Here is a 19,590-nt window from a genome sequence, read left to right on the forward strand (position 1 = left end):
TGACTCACAGAGACAGCAGCGAGCTCCATGCCTACCACAACTCGCCAAGGCTCCTTCAGCAAGACCTTCCAAACCCGTGACCCCGACCACCTAGAAGAACAAGAGCAGGCAGCACGGTGGCGCAGTGGGTTAGCCCTGCTGCCTCACGGCGCCGAGGTGCCAGGGTCGATCTGTCTGTGTGGAGTTTGCACATTCTCCCCGTGTTTGCGTGGGTTTCACCCCCACAACCCAAAGATGTGCAGGGTAGGTGGATTTGCCACGGTAAATTGTCCCTTAATTGGAAAAAATGAATTGGGTACTCCAAATTTATTTTTAAAATTAAAAAAAAGAAGAACAGGGGCAGCAGACACATGGAACATCATTACTCGCAAGTTTCCCTCAAAGCCACTCACCATCCTGGCTCGGAACTGTATCGCAGGTTCCTTCATTGTCACTGGATCCGTTTCCTGGAATTGACTTTGTACACCTGTATCTGTGGCACTTGGAGTGCGGTTCACCGTCACCTCCCCAGGGGCAAGAGTAGATGGACAATAATTCTGTTCCCCCACCCATGTCTCATGAACAAGTTTAAAATAATATCGGTCCCCAGTTACCATTCTGGTCAGAACCGAACACCATACGCTGTCTTTCGTTGGGAGTTGGAAAGTCATAAATCGGTAATCCTGAAGGTCCGTGAGGATCAGGAACGATCCTGTGCGCCTCACAGAAACACTGCTGCCTGACCTGGCCCTTTCACCCCCCTCTCCCCACCTCCATCTTGCTGTCCCCACCCCTCCCCTCCCAGTGCCCCAGGCCATTGACCATCCTGCGGCCTCAGACTGCTCAGCTGTCTCGGGGTACCATTTTAGAGTCCGTTTGAAATGAGACCGGCCTGAGCCTCAGTTTTTTTTTTGCCATGGCCTATTTTCTCTTGTTGAAGGTGACAGACTCCGCGGAATGCCTTGCTGGGATTGGCTGCCGCACCATTAAAACCCACCCGCTCAGCCGACAGGTTAAAGGTCATTTCACTTGTTGAAAGCTCCCTTCCAGTCATCTCTAAGTCAGGTTCATTTGGTAGCAAGTGCAAGACTTCACACATTTACTCAGCATTACTAAATTTAATTGCAGCATCTGGCGATACTTTGGCAGATTGGTTCTGAGGGTTAGTAATGTGGCTTCTTTCCAAAGGCAGCTTCTCCTCCATCGTTACTACACACATGGCCAACACATGGCAGCTGCAAGTTAACACAAAGAAGTGTGGAGTGATAGAATTTGACAGTCAGAACGAGGAGAGACATTATGAACTAAATGTGAACTGTGCATCGTTTTGGCCTCTCCAGCGAAGGGAGAATTTACTTGTCTTGGAGGCGCTGTGACGGTACTTCATCAGATTGCGTCCTGGGCTGAGAGGGTTGGTTGTGAGGGGAGATTGAGTAGAATGGGTCTGTGCTATCTGGAGTTCATGAGGATCAGAGATCACCTCATTGAAACTTAGGGAATTCTCAGAGGGCTTAAAAGCGTAGATGCTGAGAGGCTGCTCCCTCTGTCTGGAGAGTCTAGAACTAGGCAGCACGGTCTCAGGATAAGGGGGGATATCGCACTGTTACGAGGAGAATCTTTTTCGCTCGGGTTTGTGCATCTTTGGAATTCTCTACCCCAGACGATTTCTAAGATGTCGACTGACACATCTTTGGACACTCGGAGATCAAGGGAATTGGGTTAGTCCGGGAAAGCGGACTGGAAAGTCAGTCGGGATCTTATTGAATGGCAGAGGGGATGTACAGCCTATTCTTGCTCCGGTATCTTTGCTTCCTACGCAAGCAGTGCAAAAGGAGGCGCTGCAGGAGCAGGGAAACCTGGGAGTGCGTGCACCTGTTAGGGTGCAGCTTCGAAGAGGTTAGCACGAGGCGGCCAGCGAGTTTTAATTTCGCCTCGGGTTTAAAATGAGTTGACGTGAAGGCACAGGCTGGCGGCATGGAAGCCTACTGGTTAGCACTGTTGTTTCACAGCTCCAGGGTCCCAGGCTCGATTCCCGGCTTGGGTCCTTGTCTGTGCCGAGTCTGCGCGTTCTCCCTGTGTCTGCGTGGGTTTCCTCCGGGTACCCCGGTTTCCACCCACAGTCCAAAGATGTGCAGGTTAGGTGGATTGGCCATGCTAAGTTGCTCTTAGTGTCCAAAAAACGTTAGGTGGGGTTACTGGGTTGGGGGATAGGGTGGAGGTGCGGGCTTAAGTAGCTCTTCACAAGGACCGTTGCAGACTCGATGGGCCGAATGGCCTCCTTCTGCACTGACTCGATGAAGTTGTGAGGGTACGCACAGCATCACCGCTGCACATAACACGTCTTTGCGCGTGGTCAGTAGTTGGTAGTAACTGAGGTTCTGCTCCTATGTCATGAGGAGAAATCAGTGGGCGGATGAAGAGAAGCCAGTGAGCCGTTTGAAAAAAGAAGGTTGCTCTTATCAAGCTCATGCTATGAACTAATGTGTAGACGGGCAACCAGAAACTTGAACAAAGAAAGGTTGGCCAATAACAATAAGTGATTTACGATGACGACCATTCATGTTGACAATGTAAAGATGGCCAATTTGCGAAAGGAAAATTATCAATGAAAATTCGCAGCGATGAAGGGAAGTTGTCTGTGATCCTGAGGAAAAGCCTCGCTGGTGTGCTGTTCTTAATAAAATTGCACCCTTGCCCAGAGTTTCTGGCAAGGATAATATCCAGGAATAATTACTTCTACTGCAAGAATAACATGGATGTGTTCAAACTCAAGAGGAATTATAACCAGCTACTACTCTTGGCGCTGACTCAGGCGACTGGGTTCGTAATATTAGGTCAGGCACTTTAAATAAGGCCTCTCGTTTTAATAACTTATTTGTTGTAACGCTTTATTTTTAAAAAAAATGTAGCTCTTTAAAATATATTAAGTCAAACTGAAAATTAATCTCACCTTGCCGTGTAGGTCTGCGGAGGGTCGGGATTGAGCGTCAATGCAAGTTGGTTTAAAGTATGTCTAGATTTATTCCCAAGATTTGGTGATTGCCTCACTGTGTGCTCCAGTCAGAGGAAACGGCAGAACGCATGCACAGGAGAGAGATGGGAATGCACTGTTTAACACTACGTAGCTACGCCTCGCCACCTCCCGTTATGGCAGCCCAGCGAATGATGTGATCTACTGGATTGGTTCCAATTCCCTGAGGGGGGTGTCTTGGTAGAATTTGCCAAAGTTTCCCTGCCCCACCATTGACTTTAGATATTTTATATTTGCTCTCCTCTTTGCCTGGGCATGACTGGCCAATGGAGCGGCTGGAGTCCAGGTTTGATTGGCTACGACAGAGGCGTGACCAGCGGCAAAGGTAGCTGCTGGAAATCTAAAAACATCGGCACAAAATTAAAAAAAAAAGTCCAGTCCAGTCGCTGGTGTGGAGCCTTACATTTCCTGGATGTGGGAGTTGGACTCTGAAGACATGGAGTGAGAGGAGAAGAGCTTTTGAAATGTGGGTAATGGTGGAGGAAGGTGAGAATCAGCTGGATGAACAGAAAGACAAATGAGTGGGTTAGATGAGGAGGAAGGTCAGGAGGGTTGTCAAGTAGAGTTAGAGAGAGGGGAGTCGTCAAAAATAGACATCGGAAGTGAAGACCTGACAGCCTTGTCCTGGTAACAATATGAAGAAGAAATTGAGGATAAAAAAAGAAGAGGGAAAAATAAGAATCGGAACGGGTGGACAACATCGAGATGTGGACTGAGGGAAGCTTGAGGAAAGTCAGAAAATAAATAAGAAGGTGACAATGACCACAGTAAGGCTATGATGAAAATGAACAAGCAAGGATGAATGGGGGTGTGGGGGATGAGATTGAAAGGCTGGGGTGGGGGATGTGGGGGGGGGGGGGGGGGGGGGAGGTTGTTGGTAAGAAGTGTGTTAGGCATGATGGTCTGGTCATGTTTGATGGGCCAGCCAATACTCACCTGCCTGGCATGTAAGTGCGGACAGAGCTTACTGATTTTAGCATGGGCTGACTTGCGGGTAAGTGATCTGTGGAAGTTGCTGTTTGTCCAGCCTGTAGTATCCGAGTGGAATTGGATGTACTGTTAGCACTTCAAGTCCACGAGCTGACTGAATGGGAATGATCACTTGACAGATGTCTCAAGGAGACAGAGGTTTAATTTATTTTTGATTATGTAATCTTTTGCGTAGGTGGACATATTATTTGTAATTTTCTTCCATGCGCAATACATCTTCTAAGCTCAGGTGACTGATAAGTTCTGACTTCACAGAGCATGAGCTTTCAGTGGGATCTGCTGTATGTGCTTGCTTGCCAGTGTAATGTAAAGGCAGAGCAAGGGATAACATGGGACTGCAGGTTAGTACCATCCACGGTATGATGCATAGAATCACAGGCAATAGATTTGGAGAGCAATCGAGAAGGAATCTGCAAGGGGAGCAGCACCATGCAAGGCAGCAACTGGGATAGGTACATGGTTAAGGATTATCAATAAGTAGTTCATGTTTAAACATACAGATCTCAAGATCTGATCAATGAGACACCAAACTAACCCATAACACAGCAAGGTCCATTAGTGAGGTGGCATAGATTCCTGAGGATTTGCAAAGGGCAATTGGACATGTCCTTGAACTTAGGAATTCAAACCTAGGAATTACTGTCGGGGTTACTGGGCAGAATACTGTTTGCCATTTTGTTGGAGATACCAACCTGTTTTTAAAATACATTTACACAAACAGACTGAGTATTTGTCTGTTAATATCATGGACAGTTACTTTCCTGTGCGTATTATGCAAGACCTAGGGCGCGATTCTCCGCTCCCGCGACTAAGTGCCCACGCCGTCGTGAACGGCGTCGAGGTTCACGACAGCACGAAACGGCCCCGATCTCGACCGATTCAGGGCCCTAAAATGGGCTAGGATCGGGGCCGCGAGAAGCGCGGGGGGGCGTGTCGCCAAAGCAGCGTCGTCAGCGTGCGCCGGGCATTGGCGCCGCATAAAAGTGGCGCCATGTCATCCGCTGCGTAACTGGCGTCACCCGCGCATGCGTGGTTGCCGTCCTCTCCGAGTCCGCCCCGCAAGAAGATGTCGGATGGATCTTGCGGGGCAGCGGAGGGAAGGAGGTCCTCCTTCAGAGAGGCCGGCCCGCCGACCGGTGGGCCCCGATCGCGGGCCAGACCCCTTTTGAGTCCTACCTCGGTGAAAGAACCCGCCTCGCCCCCCCCCCCCCCCCCCCACAGGCCGCCCCCCCCAGCGTTCCCGCGCTGTTCCCGCCGGCAGCGATCAGGTGTGGATGGCGCCGGCGGGAAGCCGTCGTTTTGGGCAGGCCGCTCGGCCCATCCGGGCCGGAGAATAGCGGGTGTAGCGGAGAATCGCCATTTTGGGTGTCCCGGGCGATTCTCCGGCCTGCACCGCGCTGAACTTGACGGGGCCGTTCTCGCCGCTTGGGTGAATCGCGGGGAAAAATGGCCACGCCAGGGGATTCTCCCAACCGGCGCGGGAGCAGAGAATCGCGCCCCTAGTGTTTATGCTGCGTTTCCCCTGAGGTCTTCGACACAAGTTCATGCTTAAGGACATTGTGAAAACCTCCCGTGTCTGGCCAGTGGGTTTCACTTTGGATTCTGTTCATTTTCTTCTCTCAGGTTCACCATTGACGAGTTTGGTACTTTACTAATAAGAGACTCTGTCCCAGAGGATGCTGGGAGTTATGCCTGCCTTGCGTCAAACTCAGTTGGAGCAGACCGGAAGGAAGTGAAGTTGAAGTACTCGGGTAAGGGGAGCAAATGCGGTGTGCAGCTCAGATAACAACTGCTGTCAGATCCACCTTCAGACGGAGAAAGAGGAGGGGGTGGGGGTCTGACTGCTTGTTCTTGCTCTGAGTCTAAGCCGCTGTAATCCAGGTTTGGACCAAAGTCACTTTGGAGATACATGAAGCACAGAGGACTCTGAGGGGGCTTGGCAGGATAGATGCTGAGAGGGAGTTTCCCCTTGTGCGGGATTCTAGAACAAAGGGGCCACAGTTTCAAAATAAGGGCACCCCCATTTTTGACGGAGATGAGCACGAATTGTATCTCAGAGTGTCGATGGCCTTTGAAGCTCTCTTCCCCAGGTGGGGGATGGGAGACGGGGGGGGAGTGAGTGAGGGGTGGGGTAATGGGAGATGGGAAACGGGTGGGGATGGGGGGGGTGTGAGTAGGGGATTGGGGGAGATGGAGGATGGGTGGGGGTGGGTGGGAGATTGGGGGAGATGGACGATGGGTGGGGGTGGGGGGGGGAGATGGAGAATGGGTAGGGGGGGGAGCAAGTGTTAAGGCCCCGATCAGATCAGCCATGATCCTATTGACTGGCAGACCAGGTTCAAGGGCCCAAATGGCTTCCTCCTGCTCCTATTTCTCATGTTCCTCAGACATTTATTTGTTTATATATAAATTCTTCACTTGCAATTATCTTAATAATTAATAGGGGTGGAATGCAGAACAATTTCAATACTGTGCAGAGGTACATCAGATCAAGGTCTTTGTGAACCAGGGCCCATTCTGACCAGATTGTCTCTTGTTTGTCTGCAGAGGTCCCAGTGATCAGTGTGCCCAATCCGGTGGTACTCGCTGTGGTCGTGGAGACGGCACTGCTGGAATGTCGAACTGCAGGAGTCCCGCAGCCTGAGGTCAAATGGTACAAAGGTATTGGCAATGCTATCGGTGAAACTATTAAACCCGCTGCTGTGGTTAGACTGGCAGCAGAGTCAGTGGCACGGAATCTGTGTCAATAGAGCTGTGAACATGCAGCACCATGTAGGCTGTGCCTGGCCACCAACTCGCAATTTCTGAGAATTACTAAGGACACGCAAGTCAGCTGAATGTTGATGTTACTCCGGTTCATAGAACATGCACTGCAAAAGGAGGCCATTCTGCCCATCAAATCTACACCGACCCACTTAAGCCCTCACTTCCACCCTATCCCCGTAACCCAATAACCCCTTTTTGGTTACTAAGGGCAATTTATCATGGCCAATCCACCTAACCTGCACCTCTTTGGACAGTGGGAGGAAACCGGGGCACCCTGAGGAAACCCACGCACACACGGGGAGAAAGTGCACTCTGCACAGACAGTGACCCAGCGGGGAAACGAACCTGGGACACTGATGCTGTGAAGCCACAGTGCTAACCACTTGTGCTACCATGGGATCAATATAGAATTAATAAGGGTCAGTCAGAAGTATAGTGTTACTCAGGATCAATCTGGGAGTACAGTATTACTCAGGATCAGTCTCGGAGTGCAGTATTACTCAGGATCAATCTGGGAGTACAGTATTACTCAGGATCAATCTGGGAGTACAGTATTACTCAGGATCAGTCTCGGAGTGCAGTATTACTCAGGATCAATCTGGGAGTTCAGTATTACTCAGGATCAATCTGGGAGTGCAGTATTACTCAGGATCAATCTGGGAGTACAGTATTACTCAGGATCAATCTGGGAGTACAGTATTACTCAGGATCAATCTGGGAGTGCAGTATTACTCAGGATCAATCTGGGAGTACAGTATTACTCAGGATCAATGTGGGAGTACAGTATTACTCAGGATCAATCTGGGAGTACAGTATTACTCAGGATCAATCTGGGAGTATAGTATTACTGAGGATCAATCTGGGTGTGCAATCTTACTCAGGATCAATCTGGGAGTACAGTATTACTCAGGATCAATCTGGGAGTGCAGTATTACTCAGGATCAATGTGGGAGTACAGTATTACTCAGGATCAATGTGGGAGTACAGTATTACTCAGGGTCAATCTGGGAGTACAGTATTACTCAGGACCAATCTGGGAGTACAGTATTACTCAGGATCAATGTGGGAGTACAGTATTACTCAGGATCAATCTGGGAATACAGTATTACTCAGGATCAATCTGGGAGTAGAGTATTACTCAGGATCACTCTGGGAGTACATTATTACTCAGGATAAATCTGGGAATACAGTATTACTCAGGATCAATCTGGGGGTACAGTATTACTCAGGAACAATCTGGGAGTACAGCATTACTCAGGATCAATCTGGGAGTACAGCTTTGCTCAGGATCAATCTGGGAGTACAGTATTACTCAGGATCAATGTGGGAGCACAGTATTACTCAGGATCACTCAGGGTGTGCAATCTTACTCAGGATCAATCTGGAAGTGCAGTATTACTCAGGATCAATCTGGTAGTACTGTGTTACTCGATCAATGTGGGAGTACAGTATTACTCAGGATCAATGTGGGAGTACAGTATTACTCAGGATCATCTGGGAGTATAGTGTTACTCGATCAATGTGGGAGTACAGTATTACTCAGGATCAATCTGGGAGTACAGTATTACTCAGGATCAATGTGGGAGTACAGTATTACTCAGGATCACTCTGGGTCTGCAATCTAACTCAGGATCACTCTGGGTCTGCAATCTAACTCAGGATCACTCTGGGTCTGCAATCTAACTCAGGATCAATCTGGGAGTATAGTATTACTCAGGATCACTCTGGGTGTGCAATCTCACTCAGGATCAATCTGGGAGTGCAGTATTACTCAGGATCAATCTGGGAGTACAGTATTACTCAGGATCAATGTGGGAGTACAGTATTACTCAGGATCAATGTGGGAGCACAGTATTACTCAGGATCACTCTGGGTGTGCAATCTTACTCAGGATCAATGTGGGAGCACAGTATTACTCAGGGTCACTCTGGGTGTGCAATCTAACTCAGGATCAATCTGGGAGTGCAGTATTACTCAGGATCAGTCTGGGAGTACAGTATTACTCAGGATCAATCTGGGAGCACAGTATTACTCAGGATCACCCTGGGTGTGCAATCTTACTCAGGATCAATCTGGGAGCACAGTATTACTCAGGATCAATCTGGGAGTACAGTATTACTCAGGATCAACCTGGGAGTACAGTATTACTCGGGATCAATCTGGGAGCACAGTATTACTCAGGATCACTCTGGGTGTGCAATCGTACTCAGGACCAATCTGGGAGTGCAGTATTACTCAGGATCAATCTGATAGTACAGTGTTACTCGATCAATCTGGGAGTACAGTATTACTCAGGATCAATGAGGGAGTACAGTATTACTCAGGATCAATCTGGGAGTACAGTGTTACTCGATCAATGTGGGAGTACAGTATTACTCAGGATCAGTCTCGGAGTGCAGTATTACTCAGGATCAATCTGGGAGTTACAGTATTACTCAGGATCCATCTGGGAGTGCAGTATTACTCAGGATCAATCTGGGAGTACAGTATTACTCAGGATAAATCTGGGAGTGCAGTATTACTCAGGATCAATCTGGGAGTACAGTATTACTCAGGATCAATCTGGGAGTGCAGTATTACTCAGGATCAATCTGGGAGTACAGTATTACTCAGGATCAATGTGGGAGTACAGTATTACTCAGGATCAATCTGGGAGTACAGTATTACTCAGGATCAATCTGGGAGTATAGTATTACTGAGGATCAATCTGGGTGTGCAATCTTACTCAGGATCAATCTGGGAGTACAGTATTACTCAGGATCAATCTGGGAGTGCAGTATTACTCAGGATCAATGTGGGAGTACAGTATTACTCAGGATCAATGTGGGAGTACAGTATTACTCAGGGTCAATCTGGGAGTACAGTATTACTCAGGACCAATCTGGGAGTACAGTATTACTCAGGATCAATGTGGGAGTACAGTATTACTCAGGATCAATCTGGGAATACAGTATTACTCAGGATCAATCTGGGAGTATAGTATTACTCAGGATCAATCTGGGAGTACAGTATTACTCAGGATCAATCTGGTGGTACAGTATTACTCAGGATCAATCTGGGAGTACAGCATTACTCAGGATCAATCTGGGAGTACAGCTTTGCTCAGGATCAATCTGGGAGTACAGTATTACTCAGGATCAATGTGGGAGCACAGTATTACTCAGGATCACTCAGGGTGTGCAATCTTACTAAGGATCAATCTGGAAGTGCAGTATTACTCAGGATCAATCTGGTAGTACTGTGTTACTCGATCAATGTGGGAGTACAGTATTACTCAGGATCAATGTGGGAGTACAGTATTACTCAGGATCATCTGGGAGTACAGTGTTACTCGATCAATGTGGGAGTACAGTATTACTCAGGATCAATCTGGGAGTACAGTATTACTCAGGATCAATGTGGGAGTACAGTATTACTCAGGATCACTCTGGGTCTACAATCTAACTCAGGATCACTCTGGGTCTGCAATCTAACTCAGGATCAATGTGGGAGTACAGCATTACTCAGGATCACTCTGGGTGTGCAATCTCACTCAGGATCAATCTGGGAGTGCAGTAGTACTCAGGATCAATCTGGGAGTACAGTATTACTCAGGATCAATGTGGGAGTACAGTATTACTCAGGATCAATGTGGGAGCACAGTATTACTCAGGATCACTCTGGGTGTGCAATCTTACTCAGGATCAATGTGGGAGCACAGTATTACTCAGGGTCACTCTGGGTGTGCAATCTAACTCAGGATCAATGTGGGAGTGCAGTATTACTCAGGATCAGTCTGGGAGTACAGTATTACTCAGGATCAACTGGGAGCACAGTATTACTCAGGATCACCCTGGGTGTGCAATCTTACTCAGGATCAATCTGGGAGCACAGTATTACTCAGGATCAATCTGGGAGTACAGTATTACTCAGGATCAACCTGGGAGTACAGTATTACTCGGGATCAATCTGGGAGCACAGTATTACTCAGGATCACTCTGGGTGTGCAATCGTACTCAGGACCAATCTGGGAGTGCAGTATTACTCAGGATCAATCTGATGGTACAGTGTTACTCGATCAATCTGGGAGTACAGTATTACTCAGGATCAATGAGGGAGTACAGTATTACTCAGGATCAATCTGGGAGTACAGTGTTACTCGATCAATGTGGGAGTACAGTATTACTCAGGATCAATGTGGGAGTACAGTATTACTCAGGATCAATGTGGGAGTACAGTATTACTCAGGACCAATCTGGGAGTACAGTATTATTCAGGATCAATCTGGGAGTACAGCATTACTCAAGATCAATCTGGGAGTACAGTATTACTCAGGATCAATGTGGGAGCACAGTATTACTCAAGATCACTCTGGGTGTGCAATCTTACTCAGGATCAATCTGGGAGTGCAGTATTACTCAGGATCAATCTGGTAGTACTGTGTTACTCGATCAATGTGGGAGTACAGTATTACTCAGGATCAATGTGGGAGTACAGTATTACTCAGGATCAATGTGGGAGCACTGTATTACTCAAGATCACTCTGGATGTACAATCTTACTCAGGATCAATCTGGGAGTGCAGTATTACTCAGGATCAATCTGGTAGTACTGTGTTACTCGATCACTGTGGGAGTACAGTATTACTCAGGATCAATCTGGGAGTACAGTATTACTCAGGATCAATGTGGGAGTACAGTATTACTCAGGATCAATGTGGGAGCACAGTACTCAGGATCACTCTGGGTGTGCAATCTTACTCAGGATCAACGTGGGAGTGCAGTATTACTCAGGATCAATCTGGGAGTACAGTATTACTCAGGATCAATGTGGGAGCACAGTATTCCACAGGATCACTCTGGGTGTGAAATCGTACTCAGGATCAATGTGGGAGCACAGTATTACTCAGGATCACTCTGGGTGTGCAGTCTTACTCAGGATCAATGTGGGAGTACAGTATTACTCAGGATCAATCTGGGAGTGCAGTATTACTCAGGATCAATCTGGGAGTACAGTATTACTCAGGATCAATGTGGGAGCACAGTATTACTCAAGATCACTCTGGGTGTGCAGTCTTACTCAGGATCAATGTGGGAGTACAGTATTACTCAGGATCACTCTGGGTGTTCAATCTCACTCAGGATCAATCTGGGAGTGCAGTATTACTCAGGATCAATCTGGGAGTACAGTATTACTCAGGATCAATGTGGGAGCACAGTATTACTAAAGATCACTCTGGGTGTGCAATCTTACTCAGGATCAATCTGGGAGTGCAGTATTACTCAGGATCAATCTGGTAGTACTGTGTTACTCGATCAATGTGGGAGTACAGTATTACTCAGGATCAATGTGGGAGTACAGTATTACTCAGGATCATCTGGGAGTACAGTGTTACTCGATCACTGTGGGAGTACAGTATTACTCAGGATCAATCTGGGAGTACAGTATTACTCAGGATCAATGTGGGAGTACAGTATTACTCAGGATCAATGTGGGAGTACAGTATTACTCAGGATCACTCTGGGTGTGCAATCTCACTCAGGATCAATGTGGGAGTGCAGTATTACTCAGGATCAGTCTGGGAGTACAGTATTACTCAGGATCAATCTGGGAGCACAGTATTACTCAGGATCACCCTGGGTGTGCAATCTTACTCAGGATCAATCTGGGAGCACAGTATTACTCAGGATCAATCTGGGAGTACAGTATTACTCAGGATCAACCTGGGAGTACAGTATTGCTCGGGATCAATCTGGGAGCACAGTATTACTCAGGATCACTCTGGTGTGCAATCGTACTCAGGACCAATCTGGGAGTGCAGTATTACTCAGGATCAATCTGATGGTACAGTGTTACTCGATCAATCTGGGAGTACAGTATTACTCAGGATCAATGAGGGAGTACAGTATTACTCAGGATCAATCTGGGAGTACAGTGTTACTCGATCAATGTGGGAGTACAGTATTACTCAGGATCAATGTGGGAGTACAGTATTACTCAGGATCAATGTGGGAGTACAGTATTACTCAGGACCAATCTGGGAGTACAGTATTATTCAGGATCAATCTGGGAGTACAGCATTACTCAGGATCAATCTGGGAGTACAGTATTACTCAGGATCAATGTGGGAGCACAGTATTACTCAAGATCACTCTGGGTGTGCAATCTTACTCAGGATCAATCTGGGAGTGCAGTATTACTCAGGATCAATCTGGTAGTACTGTGTTACTCGATCACTGTGGGAGTACAGTATTACTCAGGATCAATCTGGGAGTACAGTATTACTCAGGATCAATCTGGGAGTACAGTATTACTCAGGATCAATGTGGGAGCACAGTATTCCACAGGATCACTCTGGGTGTGAAATCGTACTCAGGATCAATGTGGGAGCACAGTATTACTCAGGATCACTCTGGGTGTGCAGTCTTACTCAGGATCAATGTGGGAGTACAGTATTACTCAGGATCAATCTGGGAGTGCAGTATTACTCAGGATCAATCTGGGAGTACAGTATTACTCAGGATCAATGTGGGAGCACAGTATTACTCAAGATCACTCTGGGTGTGCAGTCTTACTCAGGATCAATGTGGGAGTACAGTATTACTCAGGATCACTCTGGGTGTTCAATCTCACTCAGGATCAATCTGGGAGTGCAGTATTACTCAGGATCAATCTGGGAGTACAGTATTACTCAGGATCAATGTGGGAGCACAGTATTACTCAAGATCACTCTGGGTGTGCAATCTTACTCAGGATCAATCTGGGAGTGCAGTATTACTCAGGATCAATCTGGTAGTACTGTGTTACTCGATCAATGTGGGAGTACAGTATTACTCAGGATCAATCTGGGAGTACAGTATTACTCAGGATCAATGTGGGAGTACAGTATTACTCAGGATCAATGTGGGAGTACAGTATTACTCAGGATCACTCTGGGTGTGCAATCTCACTCAGGATCAATCTGGGAGTGCAGTATTACTCAGGATCAATCTGGGTGTACAGTATTACTCAGGATCAATGTGGGAGCACAGTATTACACAGGATCACTCTGGGTGTGCAATCGTACTCAGGATCAATGTGGGAGCACAGTATTACTCAGGATCACTCTGGGTGTGCAATCTAACTCAGGATCAATGTGGGTGCACAGTATTACTCAGGATCACTCTGGGTGTGCAGTCTTACTCAGGATCAATGTGGGAGTACAGTATTACTCAGGATCACTCTGTGTGTGCAATCTCACTCAGGATCAATCTGGGAGTGCAGTATTACTCAGGATCAATCTGGGTGTACAGTATTACTCAGGATCAATGTGGGAGCACAGTATTACACAGGATCACTCTGGGTGTGCAATCGTACTCAGGATCAATGTGGGAGCACAGTATTACTCAGGATCACTCTGGGTGTGCAATCAAACTCAGGATCAATGTGGGAGCACAGTATTACTCAGGATCACTCTGGGTGTGCAGTCTTACTCAGGATCAATGTGGGAGTACAGTATTACTCAGGATCACTCTGGGTGTTCAATCTCACTCAGGATCAATCTGGGAGTACAGTATTACTCAGGATCAATCTGGGAGTACAGTATTACTCAGGATAAATTTGGGAGCACAGTATTACACAGGATCACTCTGGGTGTGCAATCGTACTCAGGATCAATGTGGGAGAACAGTATTACTCAGGATCAGTCTGGGAGTACAGTATTACTCAGGATCAATGTCAGAGTACAGTATTACTCAGGATCAATCTGGGAGTACAGTGTTACTCGATCAATGTGGGAGTACAGTATTACTCAGGATCAATGTGGGAGTACAGTATTACTCAGGATCAATGTGGGAGTACAGTATTACTCAGGACCAATCTGGGAGTACAGTATTATTCAGGATCAATCTGGGAGTACAGCATTACTCAAGATCAATCTGGGAGTACAGTATTACTCAGGATCAATGTGGGAGCACAGTATTACTCAAGATCACTCTGGGTGTGCAATCTTACTCAGGATCAATCTGGGAGTGCAGTATTACTCAGGATCAATCTGGTAGTACTGTGTTACTCGATCAATGTGGGAGTACAGTATTACTCAGGATCAATGTGGGAGTACAGTATTACTCAGGATCAATGTGGGAGCACTGTATTACTCAAGATCACTCTGGATGTACAATCTTACTCAGGATCAATCTGGGAGTGCAGTATTACTCAGGATCAATCTGGTAGTACTGTGTTACTCGATCACTGTGGGAGTACAGTATTACTCAGGATCAATCTGGGAGTACAGTATTACTCAGGATCAATGTGGGAGTACAGTATTACTCAGGATCAATGTGGGAGCACAGTACTCAGGATCACTCTGGGTGTGCAATCTTACTCAGGATCAACGTGGGAGTGCAGTATTACTCAGGATCAATCTGGGAGTACAGTATTACTCAGGATCAATGTGGGAGCACAGTATTCCACAGGATCACTCTGGGTGTGAAATCGTACTCAGGATCAATGTGGGAGCACAGTATTACTCAGGATCACTCTGGGTGTGCAGTCTTACTCAGGATCAATGTGGGAGTACAGTATTACTCAGGATCAATCTGGGAGTGCAGTATTACTCAGGATCAATCTGGGAGTACAGTATTACTCAGGATCAATGTGGGAGCACAGTATTACTCAAGATCACTCTGGGTGTGCAGTCTTACTCAGGATCAATGTGGGAGTACAGTATTACTCAGGATCACTCTGGGTGTTCAATCTCACTCAGGATCAATCTGGGAGTGCAGTATTACTCAGGATCAATCTGGGAGTACAGTATTACTCAGGATCAATGTGGGAGCACAGTATTACTAAAGATCACTCTGGGTGTGCAATCTTACTCAGGATCAATCTGGGAGTGCAGTATTACTCAGGATCAATCTGGTAGTACTGTGTTACTCGATCAATGTGGGAGTACAGTATTACTCAGGATCAATGTGGGAGTACAGTATTACTCAGGATCATCTGGGAGTACAGTGTTACTCGATCACTGTGGGAGTACAGTATTACTCAGGATCAATCTGGGAGTACAGTATTACTCAGGATCAATGTGGGAGTACAGTATTACTCAGGATCAATGTGGGAGTACAGTATTACTCAGGATCACTCTGGGTGTGCAATCTCACTCAGGATCAATGTGGGAGTGCAGTATTACTCAGGATCAGTCTGGGAGTACAGTATTACTCAGGATCAATCTGGGAGCACAGTATTACTCAGGATCACCCTGGGTGTGCAATCTTACTCAGGATCAATCTGGGAGCACAGTATTACTCAGGATCAATCTGGGAGTACAGTATTACTCAGGATCAACCTGGGAGTACAGTATTGCTCGGGATCAATCTGGGAGCACAGTATTACTCAGGATCACTCTGGTGTGCAATCGTACTCAGGACCAATCTGGGAGTGCAGTATTACTCAGGATCAATCTGATGGTACAGTGTTACTCGATCAATCTGGGAGTACAGTATTACTCAGGATCAATGAGGGAGTACAGTATTACTCAGGATCAATCTGGGAGTACAGTGTTACTCGATCAATGTGGGAGTACAGTATTACTCAGGATCAATGTGGGAGTACAGTATTACTCAGGATCAATGTGGGAGTACAGTATTACTCAGGACCAATCTGGGAGTACAGTATTATTCAGGATCAATCTGGGAGTACAGCATTACTCAGGATCAATCTGGGAGTACAGTATTACTCAGGATCAATGTGGGAGCACAGTATTACTCAAGATCACTCTGGGTGTGCAATCTTACTCAGGATCAATCTGGGAGTGCAGTATTACTCAGGATCAATCTGGTAGTACTGTGTTACTCGATCACTGTGGGAGTACAGTATTACTCAGGATCAATCTGGGAGTACAGTATTACTCAGGATCAATCTGGGAGTACAGTATTACTCAGGATCAATGTGGGAGCACAGTATTCCACAGGATCACTCTGGGTGTGAAATCGTACTCAGGATCAATGTGGGAGCACAGTATTACTCAGGATCACTCTGGGTGTGCAGTCTTACTCAGGATCAATGTGGGAGTACAGTATTACTCAGGATCAATCTGGGAGTGCAGTATTACTCAGGATCAATCTGGGAGTACAGTATTACTCAGGATCAATGTGGGAGCACAGTATTACTCAAGATCACTCTGGGTGTGCAGTCTTACTCAGGATCAATGTGGGAGTACAGTATTACTCAGGATCACTCTGGGTGTTCAATCTCACTCAGGATCAATCTGGGAGTGCAGTATTACTCAGGATCAATCTGGGAGTACAGTATTACTCAGGATCAATGTGGGAGCACAGTATTACTCAAGATCACTCTGGGTGTGCAATCTTACTCAGGATCAATCTGGGAGTGCAGTATTACTCAGGATCAATCTGGTAGTACTGTGTTACTCGATCAATGTGGGAGTACAGTATTACTCAGGATCAATCTGGGAGTACAGTATTACTCAGGATCAATGTGGGAGTACAGTATTACTCAGGATCAATGTGGGAGTACAGTATTACTCAGGATCACTCTGGGTGTGCAATCTCACTCAGGATCAATCTGGGAGTGCAGTATTACTCAGGATCAATCTGGGTGTACAGTATTACTCAGGATCAATGTGGGAGCACAGTATTACACAGGATCACTCTGGGTGTGCAATCGTACTCAGGATCAATGTGGGAGCACAGTATTACTCAGGATCACTCTGGGTGTGCAATCTAACTCAGGATCAATGTGGGTGCACAGTATTACTCAGGATCACTCTGGGTGTGCAGTCTTACTCAGGATCAATGTGGGAGTACAGTATTACTCAGGATCACTCTGTGTGTGCAATCTCACTCAGGATCAATCTGGGAGTGCAGTATTACTCAGGATCAATCTGGGTGTACAGTATTACTCAGGATCAATGTGGGAGCACAGTATTACACAGGATCACTCTGGGTGTGCAATCGTACTCAGGATCAATGTGGGAGCACAGTATTACTCAGGATCACTCTGGGTGTGCAATCAAACTCAGGATCAATGTGGGAGCACAGTATTACTCAGGATCACTCTGGGTGTGCAGTCTTACTCAGGATCAATGTGGGAGTACAGTATTACTCAGGATCACTCTGGGTGTTCAATCTCACTCAGGATCAATCTGGGAGTACAGTATTACTCAGGATCAATCTGGGAGTACAGTATTACTCAGGATAAATTTGGGAGCACAGTATTACACAGGATCACTCTGGGTGTGCAATCGTACTCAGGATCAATGTGGGAGAACAGTATTACTCAGGATCAGTCTGGGAGTACAGTATTACTCAGGATCAATGTCAGAGTACAGTATTACTCAGGATCAATGTGGGAGTACAGTATTACTCAGGATCAATGTGGGAGTACAGTATTACTCAGGATCACTCTGGGTGTGCAATCTAACTCAGGATCAATCTGGGAGTGCAGTATTACTCAGGATCAGTCTGGGAGTACAGTATTACTCAGGATCAATCTGGGAGTACAGTATTACTCAGGATCAATCTGGGAGTTTAGTATTACTGAGGATCAATCTGGGTGTGCAATCTTACTCAGGATCAATCTGGGAGCACAGTATTATTCAGGATCAATCTGGTAGTACAGTATAACTCAGGATCAATCTGGGTGTGCAATCTTACTCAGGATCAATCTGGGAGTACAGTATTACTCAGGATTAATCTGGGTGTACAGTAATACTCAGGAACAATCTGGGAGTACAGTATTAACCATGACCAATCTGGGAGTACAGTCATACACAAGATTAATCTGGGAGTACAGCATTATTAATGATCAATCTGGGAGTACGGTATTACTCAGGATCAATCTGGGAGTACAGTATTACTCAGTATCAATCTGGGAGTACAGTATTACTCAGGATCAGTCTGGGTGTGCAATCTTACTCGGGATCAATCTGGGAGTACAGTATTACTCAGGATCAATCTGGGTGTGCAATCTTACTCAGGATCAATCTGGGAGTACAGTATTACTCAGGATCAATCTGGGAGTACAGTATTATTCATGATCAATCTGGGAGTACAGTATTACTCATGAACAATCTGGGAGTATGGTATTACTCAGGATCAATCTGGGTGTGCAGTCTTACTCAGGATCAATCTGGGAGTGCAGTATTACTCAGGATCAATGTGGGAGTATAGTATTACTCAGGATCAATCTGGGAGTGCAGTATTATTCATGACCAATCTGGGAGTACTGTATTACTCATGAACAATCTGGGAGTATAGTATTACTCAGGATCAATCTGGGTGTGCAATCTTACTCACGATCAATCTGGGAGTGCAGTATTACTCAGGATCAATGTGGGAATACAGTATTACTCAGGATCAATGTGGGAGTACAGTATTACTCAGGATCAATCTGGGAGTACAGTATTACTCAGGATCAGCCTGCGTGTGCAATCTTACTCAGGATCAATCTGGGAGTACAGTATTACTCAGGATCAATGTGGGAGTACAGTACTACTCAGGATCAATGTGGGAGTACTGTATTACTCAGGATCAATCTGGGAGTACAGCATTACTCAGGATCAATCTGGGAGTACTGTATTACTCAGGATCAATCTGGGTGTGCACTCTTACTCAGGATCAATCTGGGACTACAGTATTATTTATAATCAATCTGGGATTACAGTATAACTCAGGATCAATCTGGGAGCACATTATTACGCAGGATCAATCTGCATGTGCAATCTTTCTCAGGATCAATCTGGGAGTACAGTATTACTCCGGATCAATCTGCGAGTAAAGTATTATCAGGGTCAAACTGGGAATACAGTAGTATTCAGCATCAATGTGGGAGTACAGTATTACTTGG

The 19,590-nt window shown here is 46.3% G+C and overlaps 1 protein-coding gene across 1 annotated transcript in view; it reads left to right on the top strand.

Moving 5' to 3' along the window:
• The window catches only part of LOC140399244 (hemicentin-1-like), a 492,970-nt gene that overhangs the window by 138,046 nt on the left and 335,334 nt on the right, over positions 1 to 19,590 (top strand). Inside the window, 2 exon segments of the mRNA XM_072488667.1 lie at positions 5,624 to 5,751; positions 6,548 to 6,661. Coding sequence (XP_072344768.1) covers positions 5,624 to 5,751; positions 6,548 to 6,661 — 242 coding nt within the window.

This window comes from Scyliorhinus torazame, chromosome 22, assembly GCF_047496885.1.
Source record: "Scyliorhinus torazame isolate Kashiwa2021f chromosome 22, sScyTor2.1, whole genome shotgun sequence".
In the NCBI taxonomy this organism is placed as follows: Eukaryota; Metazoa; Chordata; class Chondrichthyes; order Carcharhiniformes; family Scyliorhinidae; genus Scyliorhinus; species Scyliorhinus torazame.